The sequence below is a fragment of the Colletotrichum graminicola genome (assembly GCF_000149035.1).
Source record: "Colletotrichum graminicola M1.001 genomic scaffold supercont1.27, whole genome shotgun sequence".
In the NCBI taxonomy this organism is placed as follows: Eukaryota; Fungi; Ascomycota; class Sordariomycetes; order Glomerellales; family Glomerellaceae; genus Colletotrichum; species Colletotrichum graminicola.
Window position 1 is genome coordinate 96,783 of NW_007361031.1, and position 25,387 is coordinate 122,169.

The 25,387-nt window shown below is 53.9% G+C and overlaps 6 protein-coding genes across 6 annotated transcripts; 3 read left to right on the forward strand and 3 right to left on the reverse strand.

The window, feature by feature from the left end:
• Nucleotides 1-5,382: 5,382 nt before the first annotated feature.
• GLRG_06668 (oxysterol-binding family protein) lies at nt 5,383-7,172 on the forward strand (the record flags this gene model as incomplete). Its single annotated transcript, XM_008097522.1, has 4 exons — nt 5,383-5,468; nt 5,733-5,979; nt 6,053-6,730; nt 6,816-7,172. The coding sequence occupies 4 exons, from the start codon at nt 5,383-5,385 to the stop codon at nt 7,170-7,172; spliced, it is 1,368 nt and encodes a 455-aa protein (XP_008095713.1).
• A 2,103-nt stretch (nt 7,173-9,275) lies between these two features.
• On the reverse strand, nt 9,276-10,172 carry GLRG_06669 (uncharacterized protein; the record flags this gene model as incomplete). The annotated part of the gene is made up of 1 exon (XM_008097523.1): nt 9,276-10,172. The coding sequence occupies one exon, from the start codon at nt 10,170-10,172 to the stop codon at nt 9,276-9,278; it is 897 nt and encodes a 298-aa protein (XP_008095714.1).
• A 3,671-nt stretch (nt 10,173-13,843) lies between these two features.
• Nucleotides 13,844-14,577, forward strand: GLRG_06670 (SCP-like extracellular protein; the record flags this gene model as incomplete). Its single annotated transcript, XM_008097524.1, has 2 exons — nt 13,844-14,499; nt 14,556-14,577. The coding sequence occupies 2 exons, from the start codon at nt 13,844-13,846 to the stop codon at nt 14,575-14,577; spliced, it is 678 nt and encodes a 225-aa protein (XP_008095715.1).
• A 2,583-nt stretch (nt 14,578-17,160) lies between these two features.
• GLRG_06671 (uncharacterized protein) lies at nt 17,161-18,140 on the reverse strand (the record flags this gene model as incomplete). The annotated part of the gene is made up of 2 exons (XM_008097525.1): nt 17,161-17,719; nt 17,785-18,140. 2 exons carry the CDS (start codon nt 18,138-18,140, stop codon nt 17,161-17,163), a joined length of 915 nt encoding a protein of 304 aa, XP_008095716.1.
• Nucleotides 18,141-20,359: 2,219 nt separating this feature from the next.
• GLRG_06672 (uncharacterized protein) lies at nt 20,360-21,087 on the reverse strand (the record flags this gene model as incomplete). The annotated part of the gene is made up of 4 exons (XM_008097526.1): nt 20,360-20,508; nt 20,574-20,707; nt 20,766-20,853; nt 20,916-21,087. The coding sequence occupies 4 exons, from the start codon at nt 21,085-21,087 to the stop codon at nt 20,360-20,362; spliced, it is 543 nt and encodes a 180-aa protein (XP_008095717.1).
• A 1,274-nt stretch (nt 21,088-22,361) lies between these two features.
• Nucleotides 22,362-24,602, forward strand: GLRG_06673 (uncharacterized protein; the record flags this gene model as incomplete). The annotated part of the gene is made up of 1 exon (XM_008097527.1): nt 22,362-24,602. One exon carries the CDS (start codon nt 22,362-22,364, stop codon nt 24,600-24,602), a length of 2,241 nt encoding a protein of 746 aa, XP_008095718.1.
• Nucleotides 24,603-25,387: the final 785 nt, after the last annotated feature.

The window sequence follows — 25,387 nt, forward strand, 5'->3', positions numbered from 1 at the left end:
TATTATATCACCGATTGCGGCCGCAGGCCACACAACTAAAACGGGCGAGAGACACCGTTTTAAAAACTAGACTGTCTCCGGAGTATCTGAGCAGGAGTTTCTACCTGCCATTACGAATTGTGTTACTTCTGGGGTACGCGGACGCAGCTGTTAGGAAGTCCCTTTTTCCATTACCCCTGACCTCAGGAACCCTAAGTATAATTCAAGCACCCGCTGTCGTGTACAAGGGGGGGGGGGGGGGGGGGGGGGGGGGGAGGGCCATCTTTGGGCTGTGGGGACGCGCAAAGTCGCCCGTCGGGCGCGTCGATGATGAGGAGCTTTCGTCAATATGCGTCAGTCAGCGCGGCCTCTCTCTCGTTCGTTAGCGGCCGGTTGAGTTCACCTGCTTGGGTCAAGGTCCCCACCTCACGTCGCAATGGGAGTCCCGGGGCACAACGTGCACTTTGCCGGACCTGGGAAAAAAGACGGCCCCCATCCAGGGACCGTTGTCGTCCTTCCCCTCCCGGAACGTGCCCTTCCTCTCGGGACTAAGAGACGACGATGCCTTGGGGTTAATCTTGTAAGCGCCGGGGGACGAGGGTGGCCGGACAGAAGGTTGCAGCACTAACGGCGGCAAAAAAACAAAAAACAAAAATAATAACAACAAGTAAATGTGTATTGGTGGCAGATGCGCAGGGTACAATGTCGTTTACTTGGATGCGCAAGCGTCATCCCTATACGGCGGCCATTCGGCGATATACGATGTACGTCTATAAACTAGTGTAGGTACCGTAGTTTGAGCAGAGACAGGAAGAGTGCGGTGCCGCACATGCATCATATCCATCAGATGCATCCGCTCGCCCACGACAATCCCACATCCCACTGGAGAAGTTGGGGCGGAACGTTTGGTCCAATCTCGTCGAGTTTTGAGTTCCGGAGAAGCAGAGAAAAAGAAAGGGAAAAAAGGAAAAAAGGAAAAAAGTAACCAGCAAGAGTCAGTTGCTGGTTCGTGTGCTCGTGCGATGCGGTGCGGTGCGGTGCGGTGCGGTGCAGTGGCTGTCGAGGTCGCTCGGCAATCCAAGACCACTCACTGGTGGTCGGAGAGAGTTCCGCCCGCCCGCGCGCGCGCATGCGACAGCTCCCCCCCCTGTGGTGAGCTGGGCTGGGCTGGGATCAGGGTTGGGTTCCGCGGATTTGCCCTAGGAACTCGTTGACACTGTAAGGGGTCCCCCAGGGACGCCGCCGGGATGCATCGATTATTGGCGGCCGCGGTTGCCGAAGAAGGGCTGTTTCCCGCCGATCATGAGGTCATTGTCGAGAGGAAAACTCTTCGCGAGTCCTTCCATTGCGTGGGTTTTGCGGGGGCACCGGCGCCCTTGGGCCGGGCTTACGCAGCACTGTGGGAAGGGAAAGGAGGGGGGGGGGGGGGGGGCGGCATGAATGCAGATGCGGCAGATGACGGCCCTTGATGAAGCCCGGATCCATTCATCAGCGTTAGGAGCAAAACAAAGTTTGCATTAAGCTTAGGAACGAGGGACTCGGGAAACGATATCCAAACCGCGATAATCATTTCTCGACGAGGTAGGTTTCTCGACGGCCGGAGATCACCCTCAATGGAACCCTTGATCGCAGGGCCCTTGGGGAAATCATTGGAAATGGGATATATTTATAGAGGGCTGAGCCACGACGGTGGTGGTGGGGAGGAGCCATAAACCACGACTCGGGGACGTACAATGTATTTGGAGGGAGGGGGGAGACGGCGGCGCATTGGCGCGAGCAGGGCCGTGATGCCCGGTCCCTGGCTCCGGTCAACCACGGGACTTTGCCACACGTTGATCTCTCGTGTTCGGCCGGGCGCCCGGGGGGGGAGGTGACCACAGAGACGCCGGGAGGGGTGGAAATTTGAGGGTGCATTGCGGCGAAGCAAGGAGAATGAAGGGGGGGCCAAATCCCGTTGGACGGTATGGAATCATTGTCGGTCGGTGCTTATTGGGCGGGGTTTTGTTGTTGAAGCTTGATTCCTGGCCGATTTAGTCTTTCCACCGATGCGATGCAACGCTTCAGGCGAACCCGGCGGTTGGTATGCTGGGAGAACGGTAAGAACAACGCAGATCTTCCAAGATTCACATTACGTCAAGAGACCCTGAAGTTGGCAGTTGGAAAGGGGAGGGGGAGGGGGGTAAGAAAATCTCGAGGGGCTATACGAAAAGGCAAGCCTGGTTGGCACGCAGTTTGACTGGCTTATTCCTCCGTTAGCACGAGCCGAGCGCAGAATGCAGGTACAAACGTGCACTGCCCCCCCCCCCCCAAGGGTGGGACATTGTTGCATTCTCTGGCAAGTTTGATTCAAGCCATCTCGAGAGGGCCGTTTACTGTCGAGGGGAGGGGGTGTGTGTTTTCTGACGGGAATACTGGGGGGCTCATTCATTGAAAAGGAGAACTTCCGGAACGACGATCCCGGGAGGTAAGGCGATGCAGGAAGGGTTGTACGGCGGATGGAGAGAGGTGTATTGTAACCCCCCCCCCCCTCGCCTCCGTACTCCTGTGGGCGCGATGAGGGTCTAATATCAAGACACTCACGATACGAAGCCGACGATGTATCTTTTTCCGTCTCTGGCCGGACGATGGCAGGATGGTTAAGGGGGGAAATTAGATTGGATGCAACAGAGAGCTGCCGCGAACCCGCTTTCGAACACACAATCTTGGATGGCATCCTCTTGCCACCCCTCTTCAAGACCCTGAGGTGGCAAGACAAGAGGGGTTCAACCAGAGGATCTGCAGCAGCAATAGTTGCAGCCGCAGCAGCATTCCAGTGAACCGTAGAAAGCTCACAGATATAGTGGTTAGATAATGCACACCCTCTCAGGGGTGGGAGAGAGATGACGGATGGTGTAAGTGTAGGTGTACGGTAGCAGGGTGCGTGTTGTTGTCTCGTGATGGCTTCATGTGATGATAAGGTCACGAGATACGCGGAAGGGGTGGCGGCGGCGGCGGCGTTGACGGCGGGGACTCTTGAATGCGGCTCTAGGGTGTATTGCCCTCGTGATCAGCGGTGAGTGGAGGAGTAGGGCCGTTGGTCGTCCATTGCATATGGGAATGTTATATATGAGCACCGAGGTTGACTCCGAGGATCCGGTTCGGCCTTTGACCCGGAGTGCGAGTGTGGGGAGATTTAGCTTAGTTGGGGGCGCAAATGTGGTCGTGCATGCCGGCATCCCAGACAAGTCCACAGCACAGCTATCTAAGACATGCGGGTTTGGTCTTAGTCTGGCACGAAAGACACGTGCGGCCGGTTTGGGTGAGATTGCGTACGCGCTCAGGGGCGGCAGCTTGGCGGACTAGTTGGCTGGCTGGACGAGGCCCGGCTTGCTTAGAAGTTGCTCGTGATGGGCTTTCGGTAGGCGGTCGGAGGTTTCGTAGAGTCGAAGGGGCGTGCGACGTTTTGGCGGTCAACGCAAACTGTGGGGGTTCCTGAAATCGTGGCTTTCATGAGCTTCGTCGCATCAAGTTTGCACCGGGCCTTTTGTCTCTCACTACCTCTCTGGTCTGCCCACGGTGTTCCTGCCATACGGAGAGGGCCTGCAACCTTCGGAAGCCTTCAAAGAGTTCATCTCATGTGCGTATCCCAACGTCCCAAGCGCTGTCTTGAATGTAGTTCATGTCGATGTCTCGGGAAAATAAGGTTAAAACAACGGGCCACGGGACGAGAGAGTTCTGCAGGGGGGAGGAACAACCCCCAATGCCGGGCCGGGTGTGATCCCTTCCCTTACCTACCTACCTACCTACCTACCAACCACACAAACGGTTCGCCTCTTTCGAGCAGATAAGTGGCGGCAGCGAAGCATTCGGGATCCTGTGACGGGATGGGCGAGCAGGGTGCGTGCCGCCGCAACCTCTCGTTCCTGCCATGTGTGTGCTTTGCGGGTTGAAGGATATTCGCGATATCGAGATTGGGAGGGGCTTGTGACAGCGGGCGGATTGGCCATGTGCGCGGATGATTGGCCGATGTCCGGCCCGGGGGCGGACGAGACCGCCCTGCGCTTGCGGTAGCTGGCACATGACTAGATGGCGATCCGGACCCAGCCTTTGTTCCTTCGGGTGAAAGGGGATGACATCGATGGCTCTTAATGGCGGTGGTAGCGGCGGCTAGAAAATTTGCATGGGATTCTGTTTCGACGATGTATATGGAGTAGTGGAAAACTGCAAAGGAAAGAAGCCACGTTGAGGTTTCTCGGTTGACTTGTACACTGGTCGGAGTCGACCCGTTGCCAAAAGTCAGAGGTGCAAGGCCTCGTTTCTGATGTAGCTTTGGAACGTGCGGGACCTTATCGCAGCTCTTATCGGACTAGGTCTAGGTAGGTGCTGGGCGAATTCAATAGGCTCTGGCGGCATCTGAAACCGTGCTGTCTGATCCGGGACTTGAGTAGACAGTGCTAGCTCTTATCAGACTACGGGATTTTCACCAGCGATATCACCATATCTTGTACTGTGCTTACCCGTAAACGGCACAGTCTTTGGAAGTACCCGTCTCTGCTGAACTGCGGTGTCACCACTTGCCTTCCCGCGGCGATGCATGGAGCTTCCTCTTTCCCGTGCGGTATCCGTACCTACTTATGTATGTGTCTGCTGCTTTCGCCATTTCATGTCCACTCGAGTACAGTGCATGACCTTTTTTTTTTTTACGTATCTCCCGGGCCTAGGTTTGCGTTCGATTCTCGCTTCTTAATCCCAACAGCCCCTTTTCTAACACCTATTTGTTTGCGACATGCTGTACAAACATTCGAGCATCTTCACTTGACCACCTCGCGCCGTGGCTCGAAACTTGCCCACGTATCCGATAGAACGAACTTCTTCGACCGACAAGAAAAAGCAGAGAAAAAGACAGAGAGGTCTTGTTCCTTTCTGTGTGTTTTCACCCCTTTCTCCGCTGCCGCGCTCACGAGTCGGGACGACTGAAACGAAACGGGCACACGCTCTCTCAACGCACACACACGCCAAACACTCGCCCCGAACATATTCCGCTCACCGCACCACATCTTTGACCGGGCGTTGAGATCAATCCCCCCCCCCCCCCCCCCTTCCCTGCTTGGCCCCCTCTGGCCCCATCCTCTCTTGTTTCCTTCTGCCTCTAATCTCTGTTGCGAACCTTCTTCCAACGACGAGCACCGTTACCGCCAACGATCTACGGTACTTTTGTGGCCTGCCTGTAGCTCGGCATCTCGACCCCGCAAGCCGGTCTCGGCACCCCACCTTATCGCAGCAAGCCGCTTTTCTGTGCCTGGGCATTTCTTGGAGCAACCAAACAAAGAGACCGTCGTCGTCATCGCCTACCCAAATCTCGACCGCTCGACCGACTCTTCGAACCATTTCCCCCCTCCCCTTTTCACGGCAACGATTCCAACCATGGCTGCCGCGGCTACGCACGACGCACCCGAGGAGCCTCAGAGCGATGGCTCCAAGCTCAAGACCTTTATCGGTATCCTGAAAAAGTGAGTTTGCCACCCTGCCGGCTGGATCCCCTTTGCCGTTTAGTCCTGTATGCGCCGCACACTGCGAGGAGCGGGAGCAATACAGCAACACCACATGGTTGCGGCGGCGAGCGGTGGTTACCTAGGGGTAAAACCGCATCCATTGCCAGCGAAGATCAGCGTCGTCAGCAAGCAGATGCAGGCAGACAGACGAGCGCTCTTCTTGGGGGTCGTTTGTTTCTAAATAGATGGTCACCCGGCTAATCCACTGCGTCTTCCGTCCAGGTTCATCGGCGTCGCCGACCTCGCCGCTGTGCGCTTCTCTCTTCCGTCTCAGCTCCTCGAGCCGACGCCGAACCTCGAATACTGGAACTACCTGGATGCGCCCAACGCCTTCGCCGCCATCGGCACCTCGGACGAGCCTCTTGATCGCATGCTCGAGGTCTGTCGCTTCTGGTTCACAAAGGACCTCAAGTATGTCAAGGGCAGGCCTTGCAAGCCCTACAACTCGTGCCTGGGAGAGTTCTTCAGGGTGAGTCCCCTTGGTTTGCGCAACATCTGGCCTTCACCATGGCTAGTGATGCTGACTCTCAACGACGTAACAGTGCAACTGGGAAATCGAGGATAATGCACCCAAGATCAACACCGCAGCCCTTCAGAGCGCCGGAAGTGGCACTGCCAGCAGCTCGTCTAGCTTCAAGTCGGCCAAGGTCGACAAGAACGCATCGGCCGTCTCGCTGTCCGTTCCGCAGCACGGCACTTCGACCCCCGAGAGCAAACCTCTCCGCATCTCCTACCTGACCGAGCAGACCTCCCACCACCCGCCAGTGAGCGCCTTCCACGTCAGCTGCCCCGATAAGGGCCTCTCCGCCCGTGGGTTTGACCAGATCACGGCCAAGTTCACTGGTACCAGCGTCCGCGTTCTGCCCGGCGAGCACAACCTCGGCATCTTCATCACGCTCGAGAAGCGCGGAGGCGAGACGTATCGCCTGACGCATCCCGCCGCCCACCTTGGCGGTATTCTCAGGGGAAGCCTAAGTGTCAGCGTCAGCGAGATGGCGTACATAACGTGTCCGCAGACAAAGCTCAAGACGATCCTTCATTACGTCGAGGCTGGCTGGCTCGGCCGCTCCACGAACCGCGTCGAGGGTATCATCTTCAAGTACGACCCCGAGAACGACGACAAGGTGAACATCAAGGACGTGCCCGAGGCCGATATTGTTGCCCGCCTCAGCGGCCCGTGGCGCGAAAAGATCGAGTTTACCCTCGGTCCGAAGCCAGTCGTATGTGCCCCTTCCCCCTCTTCTCTCCCTCTCTCTCTCTTTTTCTTTCTCTTTCTCTCTCCTCTTAGGTGCTGACCAGAAGCAGAACTCGCACCCTCCTGAAGCGAGGTACACCATCATTGACCTCGCCCCCCTCAACGTCGCGCCCAAGGTTGTGCCACCGAAGGAGAAGCAGCTCGAGAACGAGTCCCTGACAATGTGGGGCGGTGTCACCGAGGCCATTCACGCAAAGCAGTTCTCCAAGGCCACACAGGTCAAGGTCGATCTCGAGGAGAAGCAGCGAGAGCTGGCGCGCGAGCGCGAGCGTACCGGCGAGGTCTTCAAGCCCGTCTTCTTCGTGCAGGTGACGGACGAGGGTGGCAAACCCGAGCTGACGGAGAAGGGTCGCGAGGTGCTCGCGCGCGCGCAGAGGAACGAGTGGGACATGAGCGGCATCGTATGATAACAGTCCATCTCACCGCAAGTATTTCATCATTGGATTGTCAAGTCTGTGGAACTGGACGTTCCAGATGATATGCTGGGTTAGGAGAGCTGCACTCACAGCGCTGGAGCTGCTGCGTCAGGCTTCTATTCTCCTATCCCTTTTTTCCCCTTCCTTTGTTGGTTCTTCTCGGGTTTTTTATGCTTGGCTACTACTGTCCTCATTCTGCCTTCTTGATTTGACGGCCGACGTCATGGCACAAGAATGGGTTTCAGGACTTGAAGAGGACTTGGTGCACTGCCTTTTTGTTTTACTTTTTCTACCATTCCCTCGTTGACAAACCCCGCTGCGGCGCATACATATCGGAGCGGGAGGATATTCACGGCGATGCGGGAGCAGCTGCATCACATTGCACTGCTGATAGATTGGAAACGGGTGGGCGGAGAGAGCCTTTGGGAGTTACTGAGAGAGGAAGCATCGTTCGCTTGAGTGTGCCCTCCGTGGTGACGAAGCGGAGAATGAGGAGGGGGCACACTACGCAAATCATATCATACATACACAAACACGCCTTTCGCGGGAGGCTGGGCGTTGGTATCTTTTAGAGGGTTCATTTTGAGTTTATTAATACAATCTATCCGCATTGATTGTCTCGTCCGAGGTGGCGATCAAAGGCAAATGATGCACGCGGTTTTGCTGGGCTTCGACGCGAACAGGAGGGGCGTGCCAAGGTTCTATGAGATATACATGATTTGCGGATGAGATGAGGGGATCCAACGGCGAAGCATTGTTGGTAAGCTTGTCTCTTCCCTTTTGGGGGTTTGGTGGTCCGAAAGGAGGCAGCCAGTCTGCTGGTCTATTTCTGGGTTGATCGTTGGTCTCAACTTTCCGGGGGCATAAAGGATGGCGGGTAGCTGGCGTTTTCTGTCTTGTGCTTCGCGGACGGGAAACTCTCCGTAGTGTTGGGACGGGAGGGGGAGGGAGTTCGGATCTGGGCTGTTGTTCCCTGGTCCGGCCCCGCCCGGCTCCGGTGGGGTCGCTCCGGTGGGGTCACCCGCGCTGTCCCCGGTTTCTTTGATTATCGGTGCGGTGGACTGGAACGATCGACGACACAGTATTGCGCAACGGTCAGCTGCGTTTACTTTCCGCACTCAGCTGCGTTTACTTTCCGCACTCTCCCCCGGTTGGCCTTTTCTTGGAGGTTTTCTTTTCCCTTTCTTTTTCTTTTCAGTTTCTGCTAGAAAGACGTCCTATAATAGGTGGTTGATAGGAATTGAAGTTCTGTGTGGCTTCAGCAAGAATGAACAGGGGCTTTTCTGCCGGCAGACGCCTTAACTTGCGGTCAAAGGTAGTCTACCAAAGGTATATTGGAAGTATCACCAGGCTTACGCATTGTTGAGACGGAAATAAAACTCTTTGAGGGTGTTAAGTAAACTCGGAAAGCTGACTTGCTTTCTTTGATCCCGCGACATCTTCTCCTGCTCCTTTCACTGACTCTTTATTGAGCCTTTGTCTTCGGCGTTGTCTGCGAACATGCTTCCGATGGAGGAGAGGTACCAGCTACGATTAACTTATAGCCTCTGAAAACCTTGTGGACAGTATTGGCAAGATATGGAATGCGACGGAAGGGTGGGACAGCAGGGCCTGTATAATACACCACACGCACCATGCAATCAATCGAGTGGAGTTTGGCAAGCAATGTGAATTTTAATTTTTCATTCTTTTTTTCATCACTAGTGACGTTCTGAGCAGCCAAGCTCGACTATGTGGGAGGAAGCTCTAAAGCATTAATCAAGGAAACTAGTATTTATCTCTCAAATGCGGACGAGCTGCCTAGCAGGTTTGTTGAGGCACGCGCTGCATGCACCCTGAACTGTTTGCAATTGCATTTGGCGTCGCACTTTTCGTTCCATTCTCCAATGCCTCCAACCTAAACCAATTCATTACTGCTCGTTTCTATGCATCGTCTGTCATCATCAAGTGTCAGTTCTGTAACCGTGAAGTTGCGTGGCAGTGGTGGCAGAGATCTTACCGACACCAAAGAGAAACGAAAGGAAATCCAGTCCTTCCTCATACTCTCCCTCGCCCTCCTCTGAATCGATGCCCTTTCCAACATTCCTATCGTTTCTAGGAACCCTCGCCATCGCTCTGAGCAGGCTCGTAGCACTTGCACTCCTCCTGTAGGAACCGCAGGCGCAGCCCCTCGTCCGTGCGGACAATCTCCGCTATCTCCTCGTTCAACCAGTGCCGGCCGCAGGTGATGCGGACTCCGGCATCCCACAGCGGCTTCCACAGCGAAAGGAGCCGTATCTGGTCCTGCTGCGCCAGCAGGAAGTAGATGCTAGGGTCGACGGGCTGCAGCTCGCTGTGGAGGTGCGGCTCCGCGGGGCGCATGGGGCGCTCCGTGGGGCCGGGCCACAGGCAGATGGACTTGAGATTCGGCAGCGACGCGATCGCCTGGATCTCGGTCTTTCTGGCGTGAAAGAACAGGTTGTCCGAGTATAGGGCCTTCTGGATGTGCTTCATGTGCTCGAGGGTCTTGCCCATGGCGTTCAGGATCGCGCTCTCCAGGGTGTTCTTTCTGTCTCCGTCGTCGTTGTACCGGTTGGTGGAGGGCTGAAGGCGGAAGCGGTCGTGCTCGGGACAGACCCAGGTGTGGCGGAGCGACGTGGCCTTGGGTAAGGACAGTGAAACTCTGCCGGAGAGGGTGAAGTAGTAGTATCTTGGGAAACGGGGCAGCCGACGGTTGACAAGGGCGCGTGTTGTGCTGTTGATCTGGGATGCAACGCGTATGAGCTGGAAGCGCCGGAGATGGATGTCTTGGCTTGGGATGTGGCTGTTAATGATGTAGATCTGGTCGATTGCATCTTCGCATCCGTCAACCATCCAGGTCTCAGGGGTAGCAGCAACCTGGGCGTACGCGCTATCGACGAGTTTCTCAAAGATGTCGAGTTTGATCTCCATCGGAAACTCCCTGAACAGGCTGCTGATAACCACGTCTTGCTGTTGGATTTGAATCGCCATGTTTGCGGATGCCAATGCGTGGACTGTGAGTCTTGGTTGTTATGCTAAAAAGGAATACCAGGTCGCTTCACTCTTCTAAAGGCAAGATAGAAAGACAAAAAGATTTAGAAGGGGAACTTTCTGCAGTATTGTGAAAAGGCCGAATTATATACTTGAGCGAGAAGATGTGAGTTGGTTGTGAGAGCAGATTACAATTCACTGCTGCCAGAGCAAATAATTCGGAAGGAACGAGTAGGAGACTGCCAATGAGATTTTGCTAGGATCAAGAAATATGGTGGCAGGCTTTTTGTGCGCAGCGTGGTGAATGCGGTTTCGACGTGAGTTACCAGCGGTTTTGAATAACAATTTGAATCACACCGCTTGATGCATCAGCTTGTGCTTTGACAACTCTCCAGTTCAATCATGTTCTCTGCTATCCATCTGTTACTTCACCAAGCAGCCATTGCCTGTCCGCCTGGGTTGTAGACCAGATACTCCATCATTCACTTTTTAGTACAGTGAGTGATACTTTCAAGGCACTTGTTTCTCTGTTGCCAGCTGACCTGTTCTTCTGTCCTGGGACACACCTAGTAATAATATACTCTTTTGGAAACAGAAAGTATGGGGATGAAATGTGTTAGACCGCACTCTGTCTTGATATAATGGCTATCCGTTAGGTTTAGAGCGTCAATGCCACTACTCACTCTACCGACACAATGCTGGTTCAACGTCTTTGAAACGTCATTTTAAATTCATTTCAATAGTATGAAGTATACTATCTGGTCCTATGTGTAGAAATTATTCGTTGTCCTCTGCTGGCCTCTACCATGTCCTTTTAGTCTCTTTGTCGTAACCCTGGGGGTTATCAACTCCTTCCCTAGCCCTCACTGAGTATCCCGGGCCCAATTGTTACCAGCCTCTGAGTGCAGACTTGTCTCTCAAGTATTCCCAGCTATTATTCAAAGAAGATGTCTTTCCTTCCCACGCCACCATCTGACAGCAGCTGGTGGGACCTCTAGCTCGGCATTCTAGGGAACGGTTAACATCGTTGGTGGATCTTAGGGCCTCACCGTTGCCGTATCTTGGACTAGTTAAAAGCATTTGCCTTCAGTTTCCGACCGCCATGGTATCACCTGCTATCATCATGTTGGCTCATGATGCCATGGATTCTTCAGACACCCATTGGTATTTCTGCATCTGAAAATCGCGGTTACTGTGGCTGTCACAGTGTCCTTGTGCCTTTTATTTTTTTATATTTTTTTAGCCCTAACGAATCGCCCCAAGGCCTCAGCGATGCGTCAATATAGTCGTCGTAGCCACGGTCAATGGTGCTATTATACTCATTTGCGCTGCCCCAATATCTAGGAGGAAGAGGCGGAGGGCAATAGGGTTAGTTGTATGTGAGCACAAAAGATTTCGGTATTGACGGCAGCCCGAAGAGGGGGGCGCCATGCTTGCACACATCAACTTTCGATTGGCGTAAAGAACGTTATTGTTCAGAGCGCCTGATTGGCCCAGGTTATGTTGCTGTATGACGGTGCTGCACTTGCAACACTCACGAAGACCAAATACTAAGAAGAGAAGAGAGTTCAACAATAGCAACATACGCGAGCAGCAACATCTCGGCCCTATTACCGGAAACCACGACACTGTGGCATGGAACTCCCATGCTTTTATGAGACTCGCCAAAGTAGCATGCCAAAACTCCGATGCAAAATCCGCATGGCCGAAGCCTAGATGCTGGCCAACACAGCTGAACTGGGGGAAGGACGAAAAGGAGATGAAGTTATGTGGGCGCGCAATATCAATCCAAGCCGGCGTATCAGATATATAGATGTCTCGAATCGCAATGAGGGCCACAAGGAGGTGCGGCCGGCGGGATGTAACCAGGCTGAGGCTAGGCATGTCGGCCTCGTAGTGTAATCTCGGGGCCCCACCACCACGGGACCTATAAAACACAGCACATACACCACGATATAAACGTGGTGTAAGTCGACGACAAGAGACATTGCTAGGCTAAATTCAGTAACAAAAGCGATTTATTTCAAAGTCTATGTATCCTGAACTTGCCAACGAGAAATCAAACGAGTTGTTCCTTTTCTTTTTCTATGTTCTGTTTTGTTTCGTTGGGATATGTTCTTCAGGAGAGTGGGAATAAGCAAAGATCCGACGGGTTGTGCAAAGATGTTGGCCTGTTGTTTACATAAGACGAACTGTTCTTCAACCAACCATGCCGACAAGTCGGGTTCGACCGCGTGGGAATGTGGCACGCCGGCCCGTGCGACATTGCCATCAATCTTGGCCGCTAGCAAGCCGCGGCGTCTGTCAGGGTCACCCAAGATAAGCCCGGTCCGAACCTAGGGATTAGAGGGGAAAGGGCGGGAGGGAGCTTGAAGCCAAGATGACCTCGACCGCAATAGACTCGGATGGCGAAGAATGTAGTGTCATATTTGTCTTTGTCCCTGAACCAGCCTACTCGAGCTAGGGTTTGGAGCTGTCTACATAGTATTATCTAACAAGAAACAAAGAAGCAATGGTGCACACCTTGATTGGCCGTACCCCGCACTCACAGGGGAGTCCATGCCGGGAGGGGCAAATGAATCTGCTCCACGACGGCCTTGGGTGTCTTGTTCCGTTTGGCTGGGATCTGCAATGCATAGTTGGATAATGTCCGACGCCTGCAACTGAGAGAATTAGACGAGAGCGAGAGTGTCAGAGAAGAAATGAGGTGGGGAGGGCGTCCCGGCTTGGGTGAACAAAACACAACGGGATTACGGAGTGTAATACTTTTCAGCCATCTAAGCAGGGTCGAGAAGCTAGGCAACTAGCACACAAAGAAGAGCAGGCAGAAAAGCCAAAGTCAAAGACAATGATTGAACGAGAAGCCTGAAGGGAGTTGTGAGAAGTCATCCCTTGTTTATGGGCCGTCGCCTCGATCGAAAGCTCGACCCCACAAGTGGTCCCTTACATTTACCGGCAACAACTAATCCACAGACATGACATAATCTGGTAGGGCTACGTCCCAGATAATTTCTTGGAAACATTGAGATACTTGGTTGTCATGACAGGGGTTATGAGCGCCCTGTCGAATTTCAATACAACGAATGCGGTCCACAGCACCGAGTCCGTGGTTCCCTAGTCGTTCTCCAACCTCAACGCCTCCGTGGTTCTGGGCCGACCTATACACGCAATACAGTCCGTCCCTTCCGGGCTGGGCTTCCCCGGGCTAACCTCCCCGGTATTAGACTTCGAGGAGGACGGGACTACTGTGCAGTAGGCTTCCACAAGGCCGAAAGGGCGACGAAATGGTGAGACGACAATCCTTCCCTTTAACATCTAGCGTTGATGTGGAGACCTGCATGCGGGAGATCATCTCTGTGTCATGTTTAATACCGCATCGGTAAAGTCTCCCGACCTCAGGAGGACTGTGGAGGCAGGCAAATGGACAGGAAATGTGGAATATATAACTTGCCAACGTGATTGCTTTTCTCTCTAGTTGCCTATCCTTTCTCGTCACCTAAGGTACACACTCTCATTCCACCCATCTTGAGCGCCAGTCACTCCTTTTTACACCCTCAACGGTTTGCTCTATCGACGCCTTGGCAGGTTCCACCCCCGGTTCTCTCATTCTTTTCAGCATCCAACAGTCCCGGTGATTCCTGTCCTCCTTCGGAAATCCTCAAACCGTCAAAATGCGTTTCTCCGTCGTTGCTGTTGCCGCTCTTGCAACTCAGGCTGCCGCCTGGAGGCCCGGCCGTCCCTCCGGATCCTGGGGTTGGGGTAGTTACCCGGGCCACGAGGGCGCCGTAACCACCGTTATCGTTCCCGCTCCCACTGACGACCCCTCCGCCCCGGCCGTCACACCGGCTCCCGTCGAGGAGGATCCCGCTCCCCCTTCCGCCCCAGCCCCCACGACCACCGCCTCCAGCGGTTCCCCTGGCTCTTCCGGTCTGACCACCGACCAGAAGGCCGCCCTCGACGCCCACAACGCCGCCCGCAGCGATGTCGGCGTCTCTCCTCTCGAGTGGGATGACTCCCTCGCCGCCGACGCCCTGGAGTGGGCCAACCACCTGCTCTCTGTCGGCTCCCTGACGCACTCTCAGACCGCCAACCAGGGCGAGAACCTGTACATGCAGTCGAACGAGGACAGCCCCAACGTCAACGCCGCCGACGCCTGGATCAAGGAGAAGGAAGATTACAAGGGCGACACCATCAGCGAAACCAACTACATGGGCTTCGGTCACTACACCCAGATCGTCTGGGAGAGCACCACCAAGGTCGGCCTGGCTGTTGCCTCCAACTCTCAGGGCACCTACGTCGTCGCGCGCTACTCGCCCCCTGGCAACTTGTAAGTCTCGAAATCGTAGATCCGCTCTTGTTGCAGGAAGCTGATCAGCCCTACAGCATCGGCCAGAAGCCTTATTAAACATCGACGCAAGGCCGGAGCCAGGTCGGCACGGTGTTTTCTAGATGAAGAAGATGATGCAGTCATAACATGGCATGGGACCTGTTCTGGCTGGTAGCTTGGCTGGGCCGAAGCCCTAAACTTCTTTTCTCTCTTCTTCTTCTTTTTTTTTAAAAAAAAAAAGTTCTTGCACAAAATTTTATACCCAGATCGAAATACTCCTTTCCGCAACTCGACTTCAGAAGGCTGGGATCAGCAGGTTGGGAATGGGAAAAGGGGTTAGATCACGGGTCTTCTTTCTCTGCCGCGACTTTGGGTGGATTTTTATGATGGCCAGATAACGAGATATAGAGAACTAGCTCACGATGCCCTATTTTTTTGTTTCTGGAGATTTTTCTGTTAGGGAAACTTTCTTTGAAAAAGAAATTTTTGTTTCAAGCGTACTCTTAGAGAACAAAGCTGTGATGCCACATGATTGCCGACATTTTTGAGCCTTTGGACTGCGTCTTGCAATATATGTTATATTGAATAGATTGTCTTGGTTGTCTTGGTTGTCTTGATTGTCTTGATTGTCTTGATTGTCGTGGAGGTTTGTATCAGGATGTTGGTTGAACTTATCCCAGTTATATTGGGAAGCTGGTTGGCTCCAATGGTGCAATGCAGCTATAACGTGGCTTTTGTCACGTATCATCACCGCTGTCATTGCCAGTCTAACCATCGTGTCGAATTCGAACTTGATATTATGCCTCAAGTTTTCTCATAATGCTCCGTCTTCATAGTGACAGCTGCCCTGCTGCTTCGCGGCTAATCTGCACTCGCTGACCTGACATTCATCTAGCCATATAACGCGGTCCTTCCGGAAACCCGGCTTGCCGACTCTGCACCTTCATATATCCAAAAGCAAGGATATCGGTCCTCTTCATCTCCAAACAAGATGTCGATTTCCCTCCTCATCCAGACAATTCGCGTTCCGACCATCCTCATTCCGTGCCTGGTGTCAACCTCCGTTTTGAGTTGTGGACGCAGCCATTGAAAATGCAGAGCATGATTCCCGCGTGAACCGCGAGATACGGATGATCTAACCGTGCAGTACAGTGAATGGCGATAGGCAATTGGGTTTTCAACCTCTAGGGCTCGAGAATGAGGTTCCCTCTCCATGCGATGCTAGGCGCCTCGGATGCTTCAGCCTCTTATGCTCACTCTCCCAGGTCAACAGAAGAGCACGCAGAACGACCCACCGGCACTGTCCTAGGATTGAGAAGTGAGGCCAGATTGTTGAATCAGAAGGCCGATGCAATTTCACTCGGGTTTACCCGAAACTAGGCATATTTGCCTCGGATAAATGCCGAGATTCACGCGCCTAGAAGTCCAATTATCAATGTCCAACAGGGTCGAAGACCTTTCCCTCCTCCGCGGCGTCGAGGTTGCCGCGATCTGTGGTATTTTGTCATTGCTAACATGTGGGTTCCCGGCAGATTCGGCTCATTTTGAGCTTTCCCGATCTCAAAGTCCTAACCTCGTTGACCGTCAGCGCTAGGTCTGCCACTTCCGCATCACCAGCTACGGGGCAGATCGTGCCTGTCGACGTTGGCCTCTTCACCGTGCTCGGAACTTTCCTAATAAAAGAGCACATCTTGAACGAAGTGGGTGAGCGTTGGCAGCCGCTTTGGGGCAGGGGAGTTCGGATCATGGTCAACGACAGAACCCGACCCGGCGGAACACATCCTGCTGTCGAGTTCTTGGGAACACCGGCAGCTCTCCGCATGCTCTTTCTCGATGTTTCTTATTACAGGTATCGGCCGGTAGTTCCTGGCCCGAAGCACGTTTCGATAAAGCACTGATCCATCTTGAGTTACCCCATCATATAACGAATAGGATGCCTGTCATTTGCATCATCACAAAGCGAGCTGGTCCTTCCTGACGCCTTGATTATGAATTCCTCTCAAGCACAACTTACCGTCCTCATTCTTTGCCCTTTTCTTGTGTAAAGAAAAGTTGGTTGTCGCTGCCAAATAACTTGAGTTCTGTGGCAGCCACGGTGCTTCTCTGCAGACATTGGCGGTTTTTGTTGCGATAAAAGCACAACCTAGCTCCGCGGGAGGTGAATATGCAAGCCGTCCCTATAGAAGCCTCACTTACAGTCTGGATTACCCAAGTATAAGAAGGTCCCGTGTGCGGGGATTCGAGGAGTCTGGTCGCCCGCCATCCGCCGAAGCAGAATCACGACGAAGGCCAAAGCCAAGAGTGGTCCTCTCCAGCCACGATAAGAGAGATGCCATAGTGCGTTTGGGCGGTAACTGACACCAAGCTCCGCTCGGTACAGGTTTCAGGACAATGAACGTATGTGCATGGAAGTTTTTTTTGTTATTACAGTTTGTTATGTCGGCAACGGGCAAGCCAGCCAGGCCATGGTATGGTACATCGTAGAGTGGAAACAGGTATAAGACAAGCCAAGAAGGTTCCGTTTCCATGGGAATTTCGTATCATCTTACACTTCTCGCGCCCACGCGCGCACGTCCGCCATCATACATCGTTCAAGCCTCTCCTCCCAGATTTTGATCCTTATTTTCGCTCATGTGTGATTGGGTCCTGGTCGTCCCGAATTTAGGCGCTGACGAAGCCCTTGACGTTGTTCAACCACCGGACGTACTCGCGCTGCTCCTTGACGTCAATGTAATCGGGCGCGAAGACAGCCAGGGCCTGGGTGATGCCGCGCTCCTCGAGGTAGCGCTCCATCAGGATCTGAAGGTCCTCGTCGAGGCTGCCGAAGGGGGGTCCAGGGTAGATGTCGCTGCGGGCGTGGGCGACCTCAGCGTTAGCGGCGTGGGCGAGCTTGCCGTCCTCGTAGTAGAACATGTTGTCGACGACAATGGCGCCGTCCTGAGCAGTGGCGTCGATGTTGAGCGCGCCGGGGGTCTTTCCGGGCTTCTCAACAACGATGCTCAAGCGGCAAGGGGGAGCGGCCTCATCGAGGTCGCCCTCCTCCTCCTCCAGCTGCTCCTCGGCGTTGGCGGAGCGAGCGCCGCCGGATGCCTGGACGCCACTCTGCTTGTTGGAGTTCTGGATGTCGGAGTCGAACTCCTCATCCTCAAGAGCGCGGTCATTCTCGTACATCTCGGGATCGTAGTTGGCGAGGTCGGCGATGGAGAAGGTAATGGTGATCCTAGATTTTGTTTTGTTAGCCAACTGTCCTGAGAAGGGCCATTCAAGTAAATAAAAAAAACTCACTTCTCCTCTCCGAAGCTGCGAGTCAGCTTGACTTCCTCCTTGCCGGGGATGTCGTGGATCTCGAAGGGGCTGTTGTCGATGAAGTCCTTAACGCTGGCGGGGAGCTGCTCATTCTGCTTAACCTCCTCCTCAAACTGAAGCTCACTGTCAAGCTTGGCGACGAGCTCGGAATCAGTCTCGCCAGCAGCCGCTTTCCTGAAAGCGGAGCTGGAGAAGGCGGATGCGCGCTGGGTCTGGACAGCAGGGCTCCATGAAGAGGCCTTGAAGAAAGCACTCGGGCGCGCCACTGACTGTCTGAGGGAGAGGCGGGAGAAGGTTCTGGGCGCAGAGCGCGCAATGGTCCTGATGGAAAGCATTATGGCGGATTTCCGAAGTGATTATTGAGATGCTACAAGTTATTTCACAAGAAGAGGTGGAAAAGCTTGTTGGAAAAAAGGTGGTGGAGAATTGGATCGAAGGCAGTAGCAGTAGCTGCGAACACAACCTGGGAGCTCCCAATTTTTTTTATTTTTTTGACATCAGCCCAGAATCCCGGCAATACCTTTTTCCGACGTGCGCTTCACCGCCCGACCGCAAAGTGCCCTGTGAGAATCCAGGTACAAACAAAGGATGTCAACTCCACAGGATCCAGCTACCTATCCACAGATTCTGGTCGTTTGATTCCAAGGGCTAGTTTCGATCGGGTAGTAGAAGGGTCCACCAGATTATCATTTGGGATGACATTATCCGTACTGCGACGAATCTATGTTCCTGCTGGCCGTCCCTCGACGGCCTGGATGTGGATGCCGCGATGGCCAGACCAGCTGTACAAAATCATCATCACACTTTAGCGACGTTCGAGGCTCTTCAAATGGCACTGACAAGACATGAATAGCTGACCCGCAGCCCTGAATCCATTAACCAACTTGAATGTGACCCTCGTCTCCTACTCTATCCCATCATCGACGCCTTCTTCAAGGAAGACTAACGTGCCGTAATGCCGGTGACGCACAAGGGATGCGTCGGGTTCTCTCTTTGCATTTCCAACAACGGTTACTTGTGCTGTTGTTGTCACTACTTATTCCAGTATCACAACTCCCAAAGCCTCCGCTCTGCTTTGCTAGTACACAGAGCCTCTCCGATATAAGAACCGTGTCATGGTGGTTGCACAGGTTGCAGACGCGGATGTGACTGACGTATTTACACATATTTCTACTTTCATCAGTATTGTTCTCAAGAACACTCACTCAAGTTGGACTTACTTGGGGAGGATCAAGGAACAGTAGGGCAAGAGGACGATACTTGTATATCAGCGAGAGGTTTGTTGGATACACCTGCACGACAGCAGGCTTTTCGGGAACAATGGTGTCGTCTGGCATCACGAGAATTGTTCGCCGGCAATCCCGGTAGATGATATACTCGAGAAGCCAGCAGAACGTCGCGTCCCTAAGGGGCTTCCAACCATACTGCCCATAAAGGGCCCAGCCCAGATTGTGATACCGTCATCAAGAGAGGACCATTTCATTAGGCGCTCGGTTTCCCAAACCTTCAGGCTGCGACATTCTACAACACCGCCTACCACATCCCTCACATTCGAGGCCGATGATCCAGGGGTCGAGTATAGTAAATGGAACCATCTTAACCGCACAGCTCCTTGCGAGCGTGTAACCGCTTCGAGGCTCATAAGAATGATGAGTGGAATGGATGTCGGCCGTGCAATGTAGCACCCAGACCCGCCGGGGTCCGGATCTCGTCGTCGAGGGCAAAGCGACGGGAACGGCGCATATTCCGCTTAACGAACAACGTGGTTCCATTCATCTGGGTCAGAAGGCTTGGGGCAGGTCGATGCATACTGATCACTCAAGACACGGAAAGTTGTAAGTGGGCATGGGGTTAGAGACTGAGCCGGGGGTTCGTAAACCCGGCTTCCGGCATCATTTTCACTTGAGTTGTGTAACATGGAACCTCGATCGCTGACGATTGGGAGCAAAGACATGATGTTATACTGCCCTTCCGGGTTTTACGCAGTGTACTCGAGGCTCGTCGACGACATGTGTCGGGAGTGTTTCAAGCAGGCCACTGCGTTGACTTTTACATAATGTGGCCCAATCTCTGACATTACATGCGTCCCGTAAGGCTATTGATGCGGCACAATCTCCATTGACGCCACAGGCTCGTCAGGTCTGACGCTTCCTCGACCCCTTTTGTGTGACGGCGTAAGACGCAAGTTATGATGCAGCCGAACAACCAGTGGTTTTATCGGGCGTGTTCGATGTGGGCAGAGCAATCGCCCGCCTTCGTCTCTCGGCCTGTACGGCTGCTGTGTGTAACAGGAGGAGGAGATTGGCTATTGGCCAAACGAGTCTCCGGATACAGCGCATGCTTGTCTGAGACACCTTCTGCGGGCATCCCCCGTCTCCTACAGCTTGCGACGTCCTGGAACTTGCACACAGAAAACAGAGACGATGCGAACCCCTCTTTTTTGCCTCAATCAAGTCGCTGGGGGTTTCTCCCCCTCGCCCCAGAGCCAGACCTATTCACGGCCTAATACGACCTCCTCCGAACGCCAAAAACGCCTGGGCAAAACCGGTTGTCCTCAAGAGCTACCCGTGGGCGGGAAGCTGGACTTCTTGATGTTTCCATCGCTTGTGATCTTGACCCAGGCGACCGAGGTCAGGTAAGACCATGAGCCCTCCCAGCGATCGAGCACGAGTGTGTTGGACGCATCCAATAGGTCGGGAAGGTCTGTAATCATGTTAGAAGATAGAGACTAGGGCGAGAATATGGAGCGCCATTTGATGGCCACTGACAGAACCCAATCCTGTACTCCTCTTCAAGGTTTGCAATTTTCTGCTTCAGCAAGTCCTCCTTGGGGCTCGCAGGGCGTCCCGGCCGACGGGTCTTCTTGACCTCGGCGTACTCCTCATCATACTGGTGCACAAACCTGCGTGAATGTCAGTCTTGGTTCGTATGGACCATGAGCTGTGAGTGCAGGGACAGACTTATGGATTAGCTTCTGGATGGCGGCCAGCTCGAGGGGCTCGGACTTGTTTTCCTGGACAGCCTTTTGAAAGTAACGAGCACGGTCAACTACCAGATGTCAGCCTTGATTAGTAGTGACATGGTTACTCGAAGCAATCATTTCGTCTTACGCAGCGGCTGCTCCTTCTTATTCCTCGAAGCGTGAAGCTTTTCCAGCTTCTGATCTCTTATGGACGCCTTGTGAAGGCGCTTTGAGTCTCTGGAGTACTCATGGAGGGCTAGGTCGTGGCCGTTTCGCTTCTTCGCAATGTGCTTACGGGCCTTTTGTAATGTTGAGGGCATCTTGACGGAGAGAAGACTTGTGATATGTTTGAAGTGAGGTATACAGGGTACGGGATAATCAAGGTTGCTGAGAGGTAGATGAAAATAGCTCTGCTCTATGAGAGTCGGTCTGTGCCCCCACTAGGTAGATGAAAATCCCATCCAGCTCTTCTGTGCTGTGAACGACACACGGACGACATGACAAAAAAAGGACAAAGAGGCCCCACTTGGCGGAAGGAGGGTCCAATGGTCTTCAGCCAGAAAGGAATGTAGTGACGTTGGGTACTTAGGTACTTACCTAGGTACGGATACATGTCCCACCATCCAGAAATACAGGATATGGATCATGAACGCTAAGCCTCTTCAGGCGATTTCAAGCCCAGCCCCGGCCTTGCTCAAGCGGAGGAGGGAAAAAAAAGGAAAAAAAGAAAAGGAAAGAGAGAGAGTCGCGATATGGGGCTTGACGCGAATGTGGTATGGGCACCACCCGCGTCCCAATTCCAATATAGCAAGGTCAGGTCCCCTCTTCCCACCCCGGGCGATACACCGTCCCTTTCCCGTGCAGGAAGCCGTACTTCACTCCACCTGCACACCTTCACTCCTCCGAACTCAGCATTGCGGTGAATCTCTGCCGACTTCAATCCCCTCACTTCCCAGCCCTTCGTCGCGTGGCAAAGTCCAATCAGTCGCCCTTGCACACCCATCCACTGTCGCCCCTGTTAGCTTTGTTTACATTTGCCTCTCCGATCACCTGACTTGGCGTTCCGACTCCCCCATCCTCCAACGCGATCCCTCTCTTCACGCGTGTCGCCTCTCGACGGATGGACTGAACATTGATCGCACATTGTTTGCCCGGCTGTTTGGCCTGTGATTCGGATCCGAGAGAGAGCGAAACTTCAAGTCCTCGAGATCGCGGAAGGCTTCTGCACTCTGTGAGGACTTGCGAGTTGTTTCCTTGAGGTCAATAATGGGCGTCTCAGGTACTTTGCCTATCCCTTGATTTCGGTCAAGACGTTTCTTTACTCATTGTCGCCACCACAGGTCTTCTCCCGCTTCTCAAGTCCATCCACAGGCCAACCGAGCTGAAGAAGTTCGCCGGCGAGACGCTCGGCGTTGACGCCTACGGATGGCTTCATCGCGGTGCCATTGCCTGTGCCGTTGACTTGGCCAAAGGCAACCCCACCCGCAAGTGAGTGTCGCCCTAGCCTAGCGCTCCATCCGGCCCTTTTGAGCTATGCGCCCGCTGGTTTGTTTGCACCTTACCTGACACTGCACCCAGATATGTCGACTTCGCCATGCACCGAGTGAGAATGCTCAAGCATTTTGGCGTCACACCTTACCTGGTCTTTGACGGCGACTTCCTTCCCAGCAAAGCTGCCACCGAAGGATCTCGCGCCAAACGCCGCGAGGATAGCAAGAAGTCGGCTATGGAGCTCCTCAAGGCCGGCAAGTCGTCGCAAGCAGCCCTTGAGTTTCAAAAGGCCATCGATGTCACACCAGAGATGGCTCGCAATCTCATTGACGAATTGAAGAAGATGGACCTCCCGTACGTCGTTGCACCGTACGAAGCTGACGCCCAGCTCGTCTACCTCGAACGACAAGGCCTCATTGCCGGCATCCTCTCGGAGGACTCCGATCTCTTGGTCTTCGGATGCAAGCGCCTTTTGACCAAGCTTGATCAGTACGGAAACTGCATCGAGATCAACCGGAGGGACTTTTGTGCCGTTCGGGAAGTTTCCCTGACGGGATGGACCGACACCGACTTCCGCCGCATGGCCATTTTCAGCGGCTGCGACTACCTTGAGGGCATCAACAACATGGGCCTCAAGACGGCGTACCGGATGATGCGCAAGTACAAAACCCCTGAACGTTTGGTCCGGATGATCCAATTCGAGGGGAAGCATCGCGTTTCGGAGAACTACATGTCGCGGTTTGCCCAGGCGGAGCTTACCTTCCTCCACCAGAGAGTCTACTGTCCGAAGAAGAAGCAGTTGGTCTGCTTGACGGAACCTGAAGAGGACAAGGGTGTCGAGGACATGCCGTTCATTGGCGGTTATGTCGAGCCTGACTTGGCCACTGCCATTGCAGTTGGAGACGTCAACCCCATTACCAAAGAGACCATTATCCCTGCACCTATGCCTGGCTCAAAGACCGATGCCAAAAGGAGACACTCTCAGTCCGCAGAGGCTATTGCGGCTGCCTCTTCAGCCTCGACTCGTACGAGAGCCCCCATAAAGCCGATTGACTCGTACTTCAAGGGTCATCAGCGCATCCCAATGGGCGAAATGGATCGCAACTGCTTCTCGGTCGACCCGGAAAGGGTTGCTGCCCTCACCCACAACGGCCTTGTCCCTCGCGTCTTCCCGTTGCCTAGACCTTATCTCCAGGGGACGTCATCATCACAACCAGCAGCTAGCCCCCGGCCAACACGAACCGTCCGCTCTATTACTTCTCCTCGCCTAACACGACGACGGACCGAACCCATCCAGAATCTCCTGGAACCGAATGCCCTTGGAAGCTCTGGCGAGTCCCGCCGAGTCACGATTGGCGACGCAGCAAATACCCTAGACGATATCGATACCCTAATGAGAAGCAGCTCCCAACGACCGCCCAAGAAGGTTCGTCTCTGCGCGGACACCGACACTACCGAAACCAAGCCTGAGGAATCCCAAAAGAGCAAGTTCTTCCCCCAAAGCGGAAGCGACGCCAACAAGAGCAAGAAGGACAGCTTCCTGTTCTCAGATGACTCTATTGATGAGGCACTACTCAATCTGCCAGATACTGACGGATGGCGTGCCCCGAAGCCGAAGTCGATCGCCGTCTTTGAAGAGAGCCAGAGCACAGATACGGGCACGGAGGCGACTACAGCCACGGACAGCCAATTCAGCAAAGACGAGGAGATAGCAACAACGCCACAGACTGATCTGTCCGAGACCGAGGGCACCGAGCCAAACAAGCCTACCTCATCGTTGCCCGAGAAGACGTCCAGACGCACGTCTTTGCAGCGATTCGCTCTCAACTCTCAGCCAAGTCCTGCCTCTTCCAGTCAGCCTGATACGCCGTCCACCACCGTCTCCCAGCACTCATCCATCTTCACGCCTTCAAGCGGCGCTCCCTCTACTGCACCATCGTCGATCACATTCTCTGCTGGCTCGTTCGCAGCTGGCACCTCTTCCAAGGCCACCCCGCTTCTCACCCCGCTCCAGCGCATGGGATGCCGTGCTCTCCAACGCAAGAACGCGTCTACTCGCCGGCCCCTGTCTCCCACTAAGGGTTCGATCCAGCGGAGTCCGAAGCGCAGTCCCCGGAAGAGCCGGCTCCTCAAGTCGATGCCCGTCAACCCCTCATTCGTACCCCTGCCCAAGGTTAATCTGGCCGAGGTTGAGGCGCTGAACGCACCATGCGGAAGCGAAGATCAGATCATCCCCGATAGCGACGGCGAGAATGAAGATGATGTCTTTTCAGGGGGGCTTGGCGCCATGGACGAGGACTCGCGACCCAAAGCTTTGAACCTATCCCGGTTCGTGTATAACTGAATGATTATCAACAACTACAATGTTCGATACGATACCCATACACGTTGCGTCATTATTCTGTTCTATTAATTGCGGAAGCAGGCGTTTCAGCAGTTACGCACCATTCAAGGTGCAAGCTCATGGCGCTAGCCAGCGGGCGACAACGCACCAGGGTATACGACTGTGAGGCGTTTTAGGTGTCCCAGATAGATGGGGCATGTCTACCAATGTTGGGCGTTTGGGCCGACAACCATACTTGACGGCCACAAGGTCATTATGGACCGTCGAAGTTGCTACTGATCAAGGAGCATGTGTTACTTGAAACCAGGAAGCTGCATCGCGGGGCCAAGGAAACGATGTTTATTCAGGGGAATAAAGGGACGGATAGCCGGTTTCTTGTATGCATTTCAATAGCCCATGGCGTAGGGAGTCTTACGTAGTGATGATAGGAATATCTCGTGGCCGAGAAGCATTTTGTTCACCGAAGGAGTTTCTCATCCCGCCTCTTGGCCGTCCATCAACGATGTGTGCTGGCCAGCGAGCCGGCCCACCTGCCTTCCAGCCCGACACGTATGTGTCAAGGTCGTGAGTGTGGAGAGGAACGGACCGAGACCGGCAGCCAGACAGACCTCAAATGGGTTGGGTAGAGAGACGGGTTAATGACCACGTGGCTGCCGGAGGCAAGGCGGTCGTCTGATCGCATCCCTCCTCCCACCGGCCTTTTTTCCTTTCTCTCTCTGTTAAGAAAAGAGAAAGAGAAAAAAAAAATCGAAACTTTCGTCAGACGTCGTCATAGAGCTCGGTGC